The 17,255-nt window shown below is 46.7% G+C and overlaps 1 protein-coding gene across 4 annotated transcripts in view; it reads left to right on the forward strand.

Moving 5' to 3' along the window:
- LOC144149826 (luciferin 4-monooxygenase-like) overlaps nt 1–17,255 on the forward strand; it is a 146,564-nt gene that overhangs the window by 126,755 nt on the left and 2,554 nt on the right. For all 4 annotated transcript variants that reach the window (XM_077681504.1, XM_077681513.1, XM_077681518.1 and 1 more), the window contains 3 exons: nt 3,899–3,999; nt 10,031–10,172; nt 13,409–13,690. In XM_077681504.1, the coding sequence (XP_077537630.1) occupies nt 3,899–3,999; nt 10,031–10,172; nt 13,409–13,690 (525 nt within the window). The remainder of the gene's footprint in view (nt 1–3,898; nt 4,000–10,030; nt 10,173–13,408; nt 13,691–17,255) is intronic.

Below are 17,255 nucleotides of genomic sequence, written 5' to 3' on the forward strand. Positions count from 1 at the left end.
TCAGATCTAAAGAAAAGCACACTGGTCAAAAATGTTACGTTCTAGATGTTGGCTAAAAATTACAGGAGCTATGGAGAGAGTAAGAGATATTTGTAGTCAGAAAGAAAAAAAGGTGAAAGGGAAACTTACGCTGAGAGCTTGGCTTCGAGTAGCGCAGAATTGGCTTGGATTCGAGCAGTGCACAAAATATTTACAGCTGGAAACACTAAAACACTAAAAACGAAACTGCGGAAACAGCACAAAACAAGACAGTCACGTAAACAAGCACAAACTAGCAACAGAGAGAGAGGGAGAGGGAGAGATGGCTTTTATTTTGGCAGGAAGACTCTGGGTCAAGGGGGGGAAATGGTAGTAGAAGGTGGTGTGTTTGTGGCCTGGGACATCTTCAAGGCGGACAGTTCGAGCAGAAACAAGTGGCTTCCTTGTGAAGGCGGGAGAGGCCGCGGGGGTGAGGAGAGCATACTCACAGCTTTACATTGCTCGCGCTATATCGCTTTCTAGAGTACAGTGTGCAATAAAAGTCAGCGTGAAAAGTTGCAATGTATGATCGTCAAGTTATGACGACGAGGATTTTGGAGGATGGTAACAGAAGGAAGGCGGGTAAAGCTGGCCCTGAAAAGTGTCTAAACACGGATGCCACCATGATGCCACGCTATTGTTGCCAGATCAGTAGTTGAAGATACCGTTAACAATTTTTTGCAGATCAGGCACAAATGCAGGCCCCTAAACTAAACGTAGGAGTACATTTACTACGTATTGTATGGTTTTATAACTTTTCTCGACGCATTCGAGTTAGTAGTATTAACTTTATGACAGAAGGTCTCAAACGCAAATTGCATATGGTGTTTGTGTTTTGTAGTAAAACATTCTGTTGCTTGCATGCGATGCGCTCGCCGACGTCCCTTCCTCGTTTCGCCCTGTGTTTCGCACCGTTACTTCTGCTTGCCTTCGTCAGGCAAGTCTTCTGGTCGAAACTTTCACACCGTATGCGTATTTCCAAAGAGTTCGCTGCCCAGCGCCCCCTAATTGACAGGTATGATGCCACTTCGCCCCACGCAGAGCGCTACCTTAAAGTGGTAATAGGCTGCGCCCCGAACCCTCCACCTACCTAAATGATACCAAATCACCATAATCAACGCAAGCAACGCGTAGAATCGATCTTACAAGCTTTTTTTCAATGAAAAAATTGAAAATGTAACTTCACTAATAGCAATAAAAAAAGTCGAATTATTCCCCGATGCCTCCTGTGGCGTTGTGTAGACACCCGGCTTTCATTTCTGTATTTCTTGAACGAGTCCCTCATGCGTAACTATATTATTATGCAACCCCCCCCCCACACACACACAACACACACACACAACACACGCACACACACACACACATGCTGTTAACACACACACGTGCGCGCGCACGCACGTGTGTGTGTGTGGGGGGGGGGGGGGGGGGGGTAAGTGGGTGGGTGGGTGTATGTGTGCGGTTCACGCAACGCCGCACAATTTAGGTACAATGTTCTTTAGACGCGTGATTGCGCTCTTTCTTTAGGCCTCCGCATAGCGACGATTCTGACTTTCATTAAATTTTACCCCTTATACCAACAGGGGCCTTCGAGGTTCTGAGGGGTGACTCGATAAGCAGGTTTTGTTCTTACCTGTCGGATGTACTGATTCTAGGTACAGCCAGCCAGACAGACAGACAGACAGACAGACAGACAGACAGACAGACAGACAGACAGACAGACAGACAGACAGACAGACAGACAGACAGCAGGCAGGGATTTCAAGGCGAATCTTTTTTTGCCTCTCTTCCTGGCTTTCCGGCCGCTACTTTCTGGCAGCGGCGACCCAGCAGCAACGCATCGCGGGGTCTGTGCAGTCGCGGTCAGCCAACAGAGAGGCCCAGCTTTTCTCGCTAATGGTTTGGGCGACGTGTGCGTTGCACGAGGCAACAGAGGGGGGGGGCGTGGACATCGCTTTGGCCTCCCCTCACATCCGTCCCGCAGGAACGCACATTAAGATTGAAGACTTTCTTGCCCTGCGCGTCGTTCAGCACAATCCAGGGGCCGGGAATCCGGGTTGCTATACAGCCCCGGCAAGTTGGTTTTCACCGGATACTTTAACGTATACCATCAAAAACCAACAAAGCGGTGGTTTCCGGTCTTCATAGATAATGTTTACGGTGTGCGTCCTCTAAGCTGTCGTTCATTACGGCCACGCTAAAGATGTTGGACGTTTCTCGTTACGTCTCGTATTTCTCAACGCACTCGTCCCTTCTTCGCGCTGCGTCGATTCCCACTCAGGCGCGCGATCCGCCCTTTTTTCGCCTCCTGTCATAATAGCTATTGCTCTTTAAACGAGGTGCATTTTTTGCCGCGAGTTGTATTTTTTTGAGGGTATCGACGAAAAGCTAAACTGAAATTTCTTTACAATAAACAAGTGGACCGGGATCCAAGCCTGCATGAGCATGATTCTGACAAAACACCAACCTACAACTCACTCAGGGAGCCATGATTTGTCTTTCAAGAGGAGCTCCCTTCTCATAATACTCGCTTCCTTTATGAGAGAACTACAGGGCTGGAGCCGAATCAATGTAGACGTTTCTGACTCTGCCGATGGCGTATTAAAAAAAGCAATCAAAAATTGTTATTTTCATGATGCCTTGCGGCTTGAATTCCCGGCTCTTAATGAAGCCGATGGCAATTTCGCAGTTTGTGTTGTCACATTTTGCTAGTCTGGCTTGGTGTAATTGGTTTGTATCGGTTTTCTGCTGCGTAGGTTTGTGTCAGTTTAAAGCAAAATTTATAATTTTGTTACCCAGCAACTAACGCACCTTGCCGGATGCAGAGTATTGAAAATAAGTAAAAGAAAAAAAAAGCATAAAAAACTTGACCATTAAGGCTGTTAACGTTTAGTTAACGTTCAATACGGATCGAATATGCAAACCTTAACTGCTGATTCCGGATAGAATTTTTCCTGGCGTTGTGTCAGGGATACAACGCCATAACATTACTTCAGTAGGTCACAAATGGATGGGCAAGCCTCCTCTCACTTGAAATAAATGAAGTTTTACCACCACAAGTACCCCCATGGGCCTGCACACGCAAATTGTTTGTTCATGAACTGCGACGAACACAGGTATCCCGCACGAAAACAAAGGCGATTGGCGAGTACCGGTTTGACATTGTTGGGACTCCTGTGAGGGAGGCTTTTGATACAAGTGGATAATTTTACAGACACCAGTATTTGATTGATCAGACTAAACAATGGGGGCGAGGTGGGGGAGGAAGTGGTTATTGAGCGTCACACACGAAAAAGGCAAGAGGGCAGCCCACATTCTGCAAAATGTCCGTTCCCACAAAGCCATGGGTTGGTTTCACAACGACGCAACTGGTGCCAACAGAACACAACAGCACCAATCACTGGTAGCAACAGGACACAATGCACCAAGGATAATTCTTAGCATGCGAGCTTAGTCGAAATACTTGGACTGTGCTGTTACATCGTACAGTGCAAACATGCGTTTCACATCGCGGGATGTCGCGGCGGAGATGAAAAAAATTCGAGCCCAGTCGTATGTCGGTCTTCGCCCCCTTGGATTATTCAGGGATATTGTTGTAAACCAGATCAAAAGAAGTTTTTTTAAAGTGTAATAATAATCCAGCGCTGTTAGCCAGGCGGTGTATCCTGGTCCCTGTAACCATTTGGAGGAGAAGCGCACGCATTCAACTTGCTTTGCCTAAATTCCTTGCTGGCACAATTTTACACGTCCATAGAGAAACCCGCTAAGTGCAGGAGGTATATACGGTCAGATATCACTTCCGTTCTTCTAAGTGCCGTGAGGGACAATTTTCAGAAGTACCGTTACGAAGAACTAGAGCTAGCCATCTGGCTTTTTCTTGCAGGGTACGGCATGACGGAATTGACGGCGTGCATTACGTACTCGACGCCACGGCCCGATAACTTCAAGAGCGTCGGATCGCCGGTAGTGTTCACCGAAATGAAAGTGAGTGCTGCGTTTGAACGATCTCTTTAGGTCGTTACATGGTAGCAAGACACATATTGTAGCCACTTTCCTGTCGTAGTCGACATCATGTAACGACTCCTAGAAAATTTTAAATAAAATTCCGTAAAAAAAGAAAATTGTATTTTTGACACGGGACACACACACAAATAAATGCTTCAAAACATTACAATGTGAACACAGTGAATCTTGTGAGAACCGAGAAAAATATTCTTTATTTTTTCAACCAAGCGCCAGAATATGTTGGAGGTGGAGGAGAAGCCACTGGGGTGGAGGGTGTGGGTTGAAAAAAGAAAAAGGGTGCGCTACTTCTGTCGCTCTATTCTTGTCGCTCGACATTATCGCACAAAATATTTGTGTGTGTGTGTGGGGGGGGGGGGGGGGTAGGGGGAAGTTTGACGGGCCGAAGCTAAACCTCGGCTATGAGGGGCGCCGTAGTGCATGGTTCCGGATTAATTTTTGACCACCTGGCGATCTTTAACGTGCACCGAAATCTCGGCACTCGAGCGTTTTAGCTCACTTCGCAAAACAGGGGGACTGACCAGCGCAGTCTTCAGCGGGATTGTCATAGCGACGTTGGGCGATTTCGGACAGGCACTGGCTTGCGCCCTTCTTCCCACTCTCCACTCCGGGTACTGTTTTAGTTATGCGGTTAACAGTGAAGCTGTTGAGCAAATCGTTTGTGTATAGTATCTGCAGTTAAAAATACTAAGAAAATGCCGAGCGATCGAGCACGCGCGCCTCGAGCACACGTTCGCCAAGCTAAGCATATCCACTTTGGAAGATTGGCCAATGTTGACAAAAAAAAAAAAAAAATTGTTCGCCGCGTGCGTCTAGCGCACGTCTTCAAGCCAAGCATGCCCACTTTGGGAGATTGGCCAAAATTGGCCGCAAAAAACTCAACATTCGCCGTTTCGTTGCAACACTTAATTGCTCGGAACGATAAAGACACGCATAGCGTAGGCCCCTCGTTCGTTCGTCCTCGTGTCGGCGTTGTATGCGCTCTGTACCGTAGAAGAGCCGCGACTCGAATTTCGAAGCTGTTGCAGGTGATCATTGACTCCCCATGACCCGGCTGCAGATAGATCGCACGGCCGACAAAGAGGCCGCGCTTCGAGAGGCTCGGCGTGCAAAGCATGCGCCAGAGACGATAAGTCGCGCTTGCAGAGTGGCGTACGAAAACGTCGACCAAAACGTCGAGCTGACTCTGGCGTTGCTCAGCGTAAGGTCATTGAAATGACATGCCGCCGACGTCAACCACAACACCGCAACGATACTAAAACTCAACTTTGTGTCCGTCAATGATCACCTATAACAGCTTCGCCATTCAAGTCTTGCGCGTGAGTACAAGCTTCCCTGAATTTGTGAAATAATTGAAGGTGCATATCTTGAGTTGATAATCCAGAGCGAAAGCCAATCATTGAATGAGGGAAGGCATTGATGGAGGTGAGATGTTTCGTTAGCTGTGCATGGATGATGTGTTCAGGAACTTTACCCATGCACGACGTAGGTGATATCGGCCTGAGGTGATCCAAGCTGAGAGTTTTTCCTGGTTTTGGGATGAGAGAGATTTTTGCGTGCTTCCATGACTGGCGTAGGGTGATGGATGTCCAAAAATGATGAAAAAACTTGGTGAGAGTCGACATTGAAGGATCGTCCAAGTTACGTGACATTTTGTTTAGACATTCCGTCTGGTCCCGGAGCTGACCCTGGGCGGATGTGGAGTAGAGCAGCTCTTACTTCCGCCTCCGTGATATCAGCGTCAAGTTCAGCGTTGGCCGTTCCTTGGTAGAGAGGTAGATCCAGTTTCTCTCCCTTGTGTATGTACAAAGACTTGGCTGTGTCAAGGAGCTGTTGGTTCGTGCCCTGGAAATGATGAACAATAGCTGTGAGCCTATTAATTTGAGCAGTCTTTGATCGTTCAGGGTCTAAAAGACGTCTAGGAATAGACCACGTGCGTTTCATGCTCAAGTGGCCTTACACAGTTAACCCCCCTGATTATGTGCCAAATGATCAGCACGGGAATCAACTTGTAGGCGCGAGTCTACCATTTTCTGCGGGAGCTGACGATTATGTTTGTTCTTTCGCCATCGGCGCTGTATGCCCTTGAAGGCCTCCCACAGGTGAAGTAGCCGGTAGTCCACTATGTCCGACGGGATTTCAGGGTCTAATTGGTTGTTGTTGAGGTAGGCATCGGTAACTATCTGGCCGACCCAGTCCTGGAAAGTGTCAGTCTGAATTTCTGGCTGGGAGTAGTTAGCGCGGGCGTGGCGGAAATAATCCCAATTTGTTATCTGGGTATGTCTGGGTCGCGGTTTGATGGAATGGGCGAGGGAGATGTCTTTTGAATAATGAGGTGATCACTACCCTTCTTGTGTATTGTGTATTTGCGCCACTCAGTATGTTTGTAGACCTCAACCAACACACCCAGCAACACGTTCTCTTGAACTACCCAATGATGAGTCAGTACAGCTCCAGCGAACGTTATGTATTCTATGGGTGAGGGTGAGGTCCGGCGCCTACCACTATGTGCGAAGCTTCCTCGCGTCGCGGACAGCGGTTATTCAGGTTGGAGACATAATCTCGGACCCGATCAATATTCCCTCTATTGGCACACCTCAGGGCGCCATTCTCTCCCCTCACCTTGTTAATTTTGCAATTCTCATCATCCCCCGGAGACTTGAGAAAATTCGTCGCCTTAAATTCCGCCTTTACGCGGACGACATCACTCTCTGGATGTGTGGAGGCAGCGATGCACACATAGAGGAAACTTTACAAACTGGAGCACAAATTTTCATCGAGGAAGCGCGTGCAGCCGGACTTGACTGCCCCCCACTAAATCTGAACTCCTTTTGCCGGCAAAAAACAGCACCAAGTCCGTCCCGGTTATACAAATTACAATTGGTGACATCACTGTCCCTGTGGTAAACAGTATACGTATACTCGGTCTTCTAATCTAGCGTAACCGGGCTAACAATCAGTACATCTCACGACTATATTCGCACGTGAATCAAAAATCGGCCTTATTAGACGCATAACCGCCCGGAACAGAGGGCTTAAGGAGGAAGACAGAGTGCGACTGGTGCAGGCTTCTGTCGTAAGCCGCATCCCACACTCACTCCCTTTCCTTCAGGTTACTCCCACTGAACTGAAGAAAATTAATTGTCTGATCAGGAAAGCCTACAAGGCTGCATTACAGGTCCCCTTGTACACTTCCACTGCCCGAATTGAGAGCTTGGGAATTCACAACCTCGCGGAGGAGCTGGTGGAGGCCCATCACATAGGTCAGCTGCAACGGCTATCAGGCACCTCTACTGGACGGCACATTCTGGGAAAACTCGGCTTACGAGCTCCGTTAATCACACCGAAAGCAAGCTCCAAATTCCCACAAATATCCATGCTAATATCCTGGTTCGGCCACTTCCGCGCAATATGCACCCAACTTACCACATGGGGCGACGGGAGCAAAGGGTACGCGCGATTAATAGGCGACTCCCCATCAGACCGGGCATTCTTTATGTGGACGCGGCCGACTACCGCCACCATGGTGCATATGCAGTAGCAATCATTGAAAGCCCTAATGCCCCGCCACTTGACTCCATGTCTGGCCGCACCATCAATCCTCCAACGGTGGAGGAGGCGGCAATAGCGCTTGCCTTAACGCACCGGCCGACTCCTACAATTGTGATCTCCGATTCGAAAACGGCCATCCAAATTTCGCCAGGAGGCTCCTATCCCCACATGCACTCAAAATTTTCTCTCGAAATCCCCCCTCCACCTCAGTAGAACTGATCTGGACCCCTGCTCACGCCGGGCTGAGAGGTAATGAGGCGGCCCATTCTGCTGCTCGAGAGTTCACTTTCCGAGCCGGCCACAGCCTCGTCCCCTCGCACGGTGCCAGATCAGGTAGAGATAGCCTACTCAGCTATCACGACATAGCGACACATTTCCGCCTTGCCCGCCGTGTATATCCCCCTGCTCACGTCAGTCTCGACAATGTGCAAGAACGCACGTGGCACCTTCTGCAGACAGGTATCCTCCTCTGTCGCGCGCTGCTCCATCGCATTCACCCGTCTTTATTTCCCTCCCCGAACTGCCCATCATGCGGCATTCCCGCCACCTTATCCCACACCAAGTGGGCTTGTCCCAATGATCCTTTTTCCTCCATCACCTGCGACGAGCACTGCGAGAGGGCACTGAGCAGCTCTGATCCGGAGGTTCAAGCCTCCCTGACGAATCGGGCTGCCATTGCCGCTGCCAGGCTAAAGCCGGCGGCCACCACGTCCCCGTAACAGAGCTTGGCCCAATAAAGTTTACCTCTCTCTCTATCTCTCTCTCCCTGAAGTTGTTCTTACGTTTTCGTTGCGACAAGTTCCTGAGTGTACTAAAAATATAAGCGGTTCAAGCGCACGCTTGGTGTATATTTTTACTGCTTAGAGTCGTTCTCAGTTATACTGCTTTAGTTGCTGGAAAAGCTCCTCAAGTAGTACGAGATCCAAACTGATTATTCTTTTCCCCAGCGCTGAGCATGAAGTTATGGGATGTTGCTCTAAGAATACGTTGTGGTCGTTATTTCTGAAATTAACTGTATAAAAAGCCAACTTCTTCAGAAACTGTCTTCACGAGAGGAATGTAGGAAATTACACATTCGTGAAAACTTCTCACGCGTCTGCTTCCCCCTGGACATCCAAATGACCAATCGCCGCCTCCAAAGCAGCGAATTCGCAGGATGACAACGGCGAGCGTATCATTTCACGAAAAATGTTTATGCACATCGCCTATGTTCAATGATACGTTTTTAGAGAAAGGAACTGATTTACAATAGGGTGCATGCGACAGAGTTGGGAAAGTTTAGTTGCGTTCGCTACGGGCAGTAACGAAAGAAATTTTAGGCACAGGCGTAGGTGGCGCAGCAAATTTAGTTTGTGGATTGCAGGAACGTTTGTTGAACTTCCATAAGTAATTTTCATCACATAAAAGAGCCGATACAGGATGGCAGCGACGCCAATTATTCTATCTCACAGCACTGTACCACGGGTGTATCGGCAGCATTCATAGCACATACCTGTCAGAACGAGCTGTCGCCTGTCGGGGGCACTCAAGAGAGTATTGGTGGGCGTATTGATGTGCACATATCTATGCAACTCCCCGAAAAGGGGGCAGCCTCATTAATCAATGTACATGCATGGATTTGTGTGTTTGAATATGGAGCAAAGTCGAACGCGGAGCCGAACACGGCGGTTACGTCATATTGTCCTCACTTGAGCTAGGAAAATGATCTTGCATGTTAACTATAACCTTCGCTTTTAACCTGCGGAGTTTGAGGCGGCATGTTCCCAATGCATTGCAAAGAAGTGACCCGCAGATCACATTTTCTCACAAAATCACATGCCAGGGACTGCCATCCTTCGAATTTCCTTCTTTCGTCGCAGTCAGGTGCCGCATAAGGGCTGCCATGGGGTTTACAACCCGTGCTTCAGTAAAGTACTGTTAAATATTCCCGGTCGGTGCGGGCTAGAGGCGTGCGCAGCAACAAGCGAGAGAGATATACAATTGGACTCCTGAGCCCAAGGACGCGGGTTCGATTGTTGACCGCGGCTGCCGCTTTTCTGATGGAAGCGAAAATCGAAAACGCCCGTGTGTTCGAGATTTTGGCGCACGTTAAATATCTCCAAGTGGTCAAAAAATTAATTTGGAGCCCTCCACTACGGCGCGCCTCATCGCCTGTGTAGCGTCGGCGCGTTAAACCGATCGGTGCGTTAAATCAATCAAGAGAGAGATATTCGTTGATAAGAAGTGGGCAGCTCAGCAAAAGCAACAGTCCTACATCGCAGCGTGGCCCGTGAAAGTGGGAACCGTAAGCATTCTTTTGCGATAAATACGACTGCACACCCTTGTGGGGAAAATAAATGCAAGCTCGATTTCACCAGACTCACGCTACGGCGCATAAGATAGAGTCGTTTGATAACAATGATTACTGAAGTGCATGAAATAATCCTGTTGATTTTAATAGGTGGTGGACGTAGACACAGGAAAAGTTCTTGGGCCACTGGAACAAGGGGAAATATATGTAAAAGGACCCAGCGCTTTCAGGGGTTACTTGAGGCGGCCACAGGAGACGGCTGACATCTATGAAGATGGCTTTGTACGCACTGGTACGACGGGCTTTTTTACCCTTCATTGTTGTGCGTGAGTTGCAGTATGGCGCTTGAAAAAAAAGAAAACATTTCTGTTAGCAGGTTTCGAATTTTTTTTTCAAGTTTCGTACAGATAGAGCGTTTCTTACCAGGAGGCTAACGTAGCCCGTAGCCATGGGCACAAAAAAGCGCAAACATATATTCTTTCTTCCTTTTTCTTTTTCTCTTTCTTTCTTTCTTTCTTTCTTTCTTTCTTTCTTTCTTTCTTTCTTTCTTTCTTTCTTTCTTTCTTTCTTTCTTTTTCTCTTTCTTTGTTTCTTTCTTATTGGTTTATTCTTAACAGAGAGAAACCCCAAGAACCGTTCTTCGCCACGGTGTAAATGCAGTCGTTAAAATTTAAATGTCACTGCTCAGATCCCGAAGCAAGACGGATAAGATAAACAGGAGCCCTGGCTAAGTACCCGGTGGTACTTTCGCTCGAGACTCCACGCTGAAGGGGCGCCCCGCTTGCGTTCTTTTTCTTCTATCTCCGCTTCAACTTCGTTACGGCTGTCACCTTTTGGGATCAGTTTCCGTTGTTTGTTCTCTTACTGGCAGTTTAGCGTGGTATTTTGCCGCCTATTAATAATTAAAACGAGAACGAAGGGCCCACAAAAAGGCAAGAAATGTGGCAAACGGTCTCTAGTTAAGGTAGAGCTATTTTGAACGCTCTCATGTAGACTGCGCACAAAGAATCCTATCAAAAATTCCATCAATTTCGCTTTAAAGAGGACCTGCAGCACCATCTGGCGACACAATGGAGCACATATGGTCCTGCACGGCACAGTCCAAAAATCTGCTCCCAAAAAGATTTTGTTGATCCGAAAGGCACAACGAAATTATCGAATATCAGCAGAGGGAGTATTTCAATTTTTCTCTCGTAAGGCTTTATAAACTACCGCGGCGCTTGCTTGGGCTGGTGATTGGTGTGATTGCGGGTCCGTGAGCAAACGATTTCTGGTTAAACGCATGGATGTAAAGTATAGCCGCGAACTTTGCACGACAAAACTGTCCTCTTACAATTACTGGATTTCTCCTCCTACAATTACTGGATGGAGCCAAAATCACGAGATAATAACAATGGTGGCAGTTGGATATCCAATCGCCAAGCAGCGCCCAGGCATTACAGTGTTGTGCACTGGAAATATCTTTGGGGTGGAATTTAAAACTGGGAGTAAGTTGGTTTGGTCTTCTGAACTTCTTTGACACTTACGTATTGCTTAAGACACACATGTTCGCTGTGCCGCACTAGGTAATCTAACACATACTTTAACCTAATTAAAGGCGACCAGTGAGGCCTTGGAGCTATAATTCGCCCGATAATATTTTAATAGCCTTGATATTCTTAACGACTAGCCATCATCCTATCCAAAGCCCATCAAGCGGCGCCTTTGACTGCAAGGGCCCTTGTTTAGATGGAAACCTGTATGCGCAATCTCGTCGCTGATATTTCAAATTGCGGAAAACGTTTTTCTGCCAATGGAAATGGGAACTCGCAGGGTGCGCAAGGCAAATTGAGCAATGTCAGCCAATAAAACGAGGAAAAAGAGAAAATGAGGAACTTTACCGACTACTTTTTTGCGCGGAGGTGGGAAGTTCCGGCATCAATGAGCTACAAGATCTCTTAGCCCGATAACCTTTAGCATGGGTGCCTCAATTATTCCCACAAAAATGTTAGCATTCTCTTAACTCGCTCGAACAATTATATAATTGACTTGATATGTACTAATGTTAATTTTAGTGTTAAACAGTGTTTATTTTCTGGCGCTCTTACATGGTAAGCAAAATTTATTTCTGATTTCTACTGAGGGCTAAACGAGCTATTTCCATCCCCCTGGTGAGCGCTACGGAGCGAAATATGCTGAGGCTGACTCAGCCCCACAACGTCGCTTTGCACAGCCAGCAGCAACATCAGGCGATATTTCTCACCACCTGTGTTTCTAAACTTATGTGGACGCAGAAAAAATTCAATGAGCATAGTTGAAAAACTAAATACTGGTCTGAGCACGCGAATTTTTACTGACTGGCCTTATCGTAATTTTTCGCGTTTTGGTTATCCAAGGAAGGCTACTTGGAAACTCACGGAGAGACCCATATTTGTAAATTACTTTATTGATCTTTACGTCGTTTGCAAATGTTTTGATTAACTAGAACACCACCACGTTACATTGATAATACAGGGAAAATTGTACCTACAAACTCTCCTGTTTACATGCATCAACGCGTCGTTGGAAGTGAAACAGGCAAAAGCTCTAATATTATTCTCACATTTCCTTTATGCTTCATTTTCGCTTGATATGCTTTTACGTATTTTGTAGAGCTCGACACATATCTCAAGGAAGTCTGTTTTTCGTCTATACCATTTTCCAGTTGTGCACCCGTGGTATAGAACTACCGTACGGACCTGATCGAAAAAGGTCGTAGCATTTCCTGCAGCTATTACAGATGCTACCAAGGTGTGTGTAAGGGCATTACAGCAGGCTTTGAAGGCGGCATGAAAGGGGGGGGGGGTACACAGCCTAAACCGATGATGATGATGTTTGGAGCACACCCTAAACTACTCCCCGTCAAATCGCAGACTACTTTCGAGAGCATTGGTCCCTTCTAGGCATAATGTCTACGGAGCTATGAGAGGATTGCAGAAATCGTACGGCGGGAGGATTATAGTAGGAGCACGATTGTTGCCGAGGGGCATAAACGCGTGAATATGCAGGTCAGAGAATAATCACTGGGTACTTCGTGTGGTGAGAGATCGCATCGGACAAGGATGAATAGCCGCATCATGCCAGCGGTGCCTGTGAAGTGTTTAATGATAAAGCGGGAAGTGATAAAGGTTATTCGCCTCCGCCGTTCCTCACAAAAACCCCTGGCAAGCGGCTGAGCTATGTTGCCAGCTTTTTAAGCTAAAAGAGGGGCAATGGGTAAGCCAGAATTGAGCTGCTTCTACACATGTAGGAACGAAATGAAACTACGCGGGGTGCGGTTGTGAGAGATAGGTGGGAAAGCTTCAGTTGAAATAAGTTAGCCCTGTTCTTACTGGCTTCCGCCAATGCGCCACCTGTCTGCGATAGCTTTCGCTGATCACATTAGCAAGACGCCTCGTCCTAAAGTTAATGGCATGCGCACGTGCCACATGCAACTTTGGGGCTTTCAGTGAAAACGTGTGTCGTACAATACTCCCCCGAAAACACAGCATTCGTATTCACTGGACGCAGGAGACAAGGGCTTTTACTCTCCGGATGGCTGCTTCTTCGTGTCCGGTCGGCTGAAAGAGCTGATCAAGTGCATGGACCAGCAGGTAGCGCCCGCAGAGCTCGAGGAGCTGCTGGCCACGGATCCCGCTGTACGGCAGGTTGTCGTGGCAGGTGTGCCACACCCAGAGTTTGGGGAGGCAGCCCGAGCATTCGTCGTGCTGGAGAACTACCATCGGCCCACCGGTCCCAACGCAGAGGCTCTTGAAGAATGCTTGGCTGCTAGGCTGCGGGACCTCGTCGTTGGTAGGTGGTAACGGTGGTGCGGACGCAACCAGTGCGTTTTTATGTGAAGCCTCGGTGAGGTGGGCGATAGCGGGGCAGAACGAACGATAGCACAACCGAGAAGAGCACGCTTGATCTCAGAATTCTCTACCGAAGGGACGTAAATAGTAGAGCTTTAATTTTGAGCGCGGCGTGAACCCGCGCAGTGGTGATCGCGGCGGAGCCCTGGTCCGTGACTCGAGTTCGCCAAGCCGCCGGCGGAGTTGGCAACGCGCCAGCAGAGAAAAAAATGGTTATAACGCGCATTAGTTGCAATCGAAGTAAATCGAAACTTTCAATGATGTTTACGCAACAGGCAAAGCCAAAATACTGAAGCTGAATGAAATAATTACAAATATATCTATACGAAAGTACTGCAATGATAGAAATTTAACACAATGACACACACGTTTGGATGTATTACGGCCTTCGTGTCGCGCTAAGCACGCATCAATGTATTTAAATGAACCGCACATGTCTTTGCTTGTACGTTGTGCTGTGTATCTAGCTTTTCTTAGAAGTGATACATCATCTAAATGCCAGTGTTCTAATTGCATGCAGCACCATTCCGAACAATTGCATGGACGTCTCGGCAAGAGACACGAACTCGTGAATGGAATGTTGTAAAGTGTTACTGTGCTTGGCGTAGTTGTCGATTTTGCGTAACGGTGCTACTGTGTTACTGTGCTTGGCGTAGTTGTTGATTTTGCGTAACGGTGAGCAGTGGTGAGTCGATCGAGAAATACAACACGCAAGGAGAAACGTCCAACTTCCCAATCCCCCTCGCGAACAAGGGGTCAGTCGCACCAGCAGTCCTTGACATGGGCAAGGGTGAGGGGGAAGGGTGACAGCTAGAAAGACGCACGCCGTAGGTATCTTGTGTGCGATCACCCATGACGGCGTGATAATATCGTAATGCTGCCAGGGACAACTAGGAGGTCTCCACGGCTTTAACGCATTTATAGTGAAGGTGCCATCAGCGTTCAGCGCGCATGCTTTAACCAAGTAATGGGTCCCCAAGTCCCTGGCGGAACTTGCTTTAACCAAGTAATGGGTCCCCAAGTCCCACGCAGAACTTGGGTATAGCTTCCTTGAAATGAAAGGATAGCTAACTTGGAATGGTTGGGAAGAATTTTGTTGGCTTTGTCGCAGAAATATCGGTAGTGTTATCTGGGAAAAACGAGAGGTTACGTCTAGGAACTGCGGATTGTTACACGTATGAATCTGAAAGGTAAACTGCAATCCAATACAATGCTTTATTTCTCAGTTTCCGAGACAACATCCTGGAAAGTGCCAAAATAGACATTACATTCAGGGACGTCGAAATCATCAATAAATAATGATGTGATTGAACTAGACCTTGCAATGATACACGTAGAGTCTAATAGATTCTAGCAAATAAAATTGCACTTCAGAGGGGATCAACCCTAGAGCCCACGGAGGTATGGGCTATTTTAATAAACTGCAGTTAATTAAAACCTGCAGACCTGCTCTTTAGGTGAAATTAAATTAATTGATAAACGATTCTGCTGCATAGGCACTCTGCTTGCGGAAAGAAACCTTATTCTTGCGCAAGTCAGCGCTGTTTCTTGTCTGCTTTTCGAGTGTCTGGCTGTAATGGACAAACTTGCTGAGACCCAACAGATTTTCTCCGTTGTCTCGCGTGATGACTTCCTTACACAACGTTTCGAAGCATGCGGAGGAAAATAATAGTAAAAGAATAGTAAATACGCTGCCCCGAACTGCGAGCAACGAGCATAGATTTAAAAAATTGGCAGCAATTATGCAGTGAGTGCCATTTATTTTTTGTAAGGAACAAGCTCTACCATTTGCGCTGAGTTATGCCTCGCTTGTATTGAAACAGAAATTGCGTGTAAAAAATCGTCGGATTTGAGCCGTTTACCGTAGATTTAAATCCCGAGAAGAAAGCTAATTTTGACTTCGGGTAACGTGTATGTTGTTCAGAAGGGGACGTGTGTTATATTCTGATTTTAGACCACCTTTCCTTGATTTAAGGGCATCATGACAACACACAATCACATCACACAAAATCCAGTCATATTGTTAATTGCTTCGAGAGTAAGAACATGCGCTATGATTGCTACAAAAAGAAATTCCATAGTGAAATATTGCCTGGGGACTTCTTACTATTGACTATATACAAGTAATTAGACGTAGCGATCTTAGTCAAATAAAACAAGCCGGTTTGTCAAACTGATTAAGAAAACTAGAAAATATGTATAAAAAGTAATTAGTCAAATAAAACAAGTAGGTTAAGTGGCAAACAGATGAAGAAAGCTAGAAACTATGTGTACAAGGTATTTTACCTTATACAATTTAACGAGCGATTGTGAAGTGTATTGCCGAGATTATTAGAAAAAGCACATGTCCAATTATGCAGCACCAACGCAATAAAGGACCAAGATTTTGTACCCAGCGATACCAATCCAAGCATCTAAAAAATTGACAACACTTGGTTACTCCACAAATAAAACCGTATCAATATCATAGAAGAAGAGCGACTTCGACTACGTACTTAATAGTAAGCAAAACATCATTTGGTTAAAGGAGCATCCTGAAGTCGCAAATTATGGAAGGCAACTGTGGTGAACAGAAATGGTATAAATATGAGGAACGTGTCAGCAATAGTTTCCACTAAATGCAAGAAGTAAACGCTTCAAGATTGGTAAGGACGGTACGAGGTTCATTTTAAAATAATTGAAAAGTTTAATTGCACTGAATTCTACAGCTAACCCACAATATTCAGTACGTGTTCGGTGCACGCTGGGCACCGAAAACCAATTGGTTAAACAAAGAATATTCAACTAAAATATGTTCGCTACCGTACCATGGCTACGTTAGGCATCAAAAGAAACGCCATTTGCCTAAACTCCGGTCTCTACGTAAGTCATAGGCTGAGTAGGGTGCTGCCATCTGGGTTGTAGTTTTTTAAAAAATGAGTAATTTTTTGGTTTTCTCATTTGTCGCACGCAGTTAGTTGTGGTAAGAAAGCTCGAGTATATCTAAACAGGTTTTAGGGGCGAAGCCTCTTAGAGGCTTGGGCTGTTGGCGTCTCCTGTCGTCCTCGTCTTATGTAGTCGCGGTACTAAAACACCGGGACACTCTTTTCCAAAGCCTCGCGCTAGAACGTAACGCGTACTAAAAAAAAGTGCATAATGGATAAAACCGCTACAAAATAAACAAACAAGATTTAAATATTTGTGGAACGCTCCCTGTCCGCTTCAGCAGTTGTCAAGAAGAAGCAGAAGCTGTTTGTAGACTGGTTATAATGTGTGCTACACTCGGGTGGCCGGTCGGGTGGCCGGTGGAAGCAAGAAAAGACATACTGACATGGTGCCGGTGCCTCGTTGATCACCGATGACGCGCCTCCAGAGCGAGGCTTGGGTAGTGCTCTGCCTCGCGTTGTCCCCTGCCACTGCCCCAAACTGAGGCGGATGGGGCATGCAAGTCACTGATTGTGGAATTGAAGGCAAAATACAAGTTTGTTTTATTCGAAAGATTTCGCGTTTTGTAGTGTTCCCAGTGC

The sequence above is a fragment of the Haemaphysalis longicornis genome, unplaced genomic scaffold (genome assembly GCF_048455015.1).
Source record: "Haemaphysalis longicornis isolate Haplotype H1 unplaced genomic scaffold, Haemaphysalis longicornis Haplotype H1 scaffold_1, whole genome shotgun sequence".
In the NCBI taxonomy this organism is placed as follows: Eukaryota; Metazoa; Arthropoda; class Arachnida; order Ixodida; family Ixodidae; genus Haemaphysalis; species Haemaphysalis longicornis.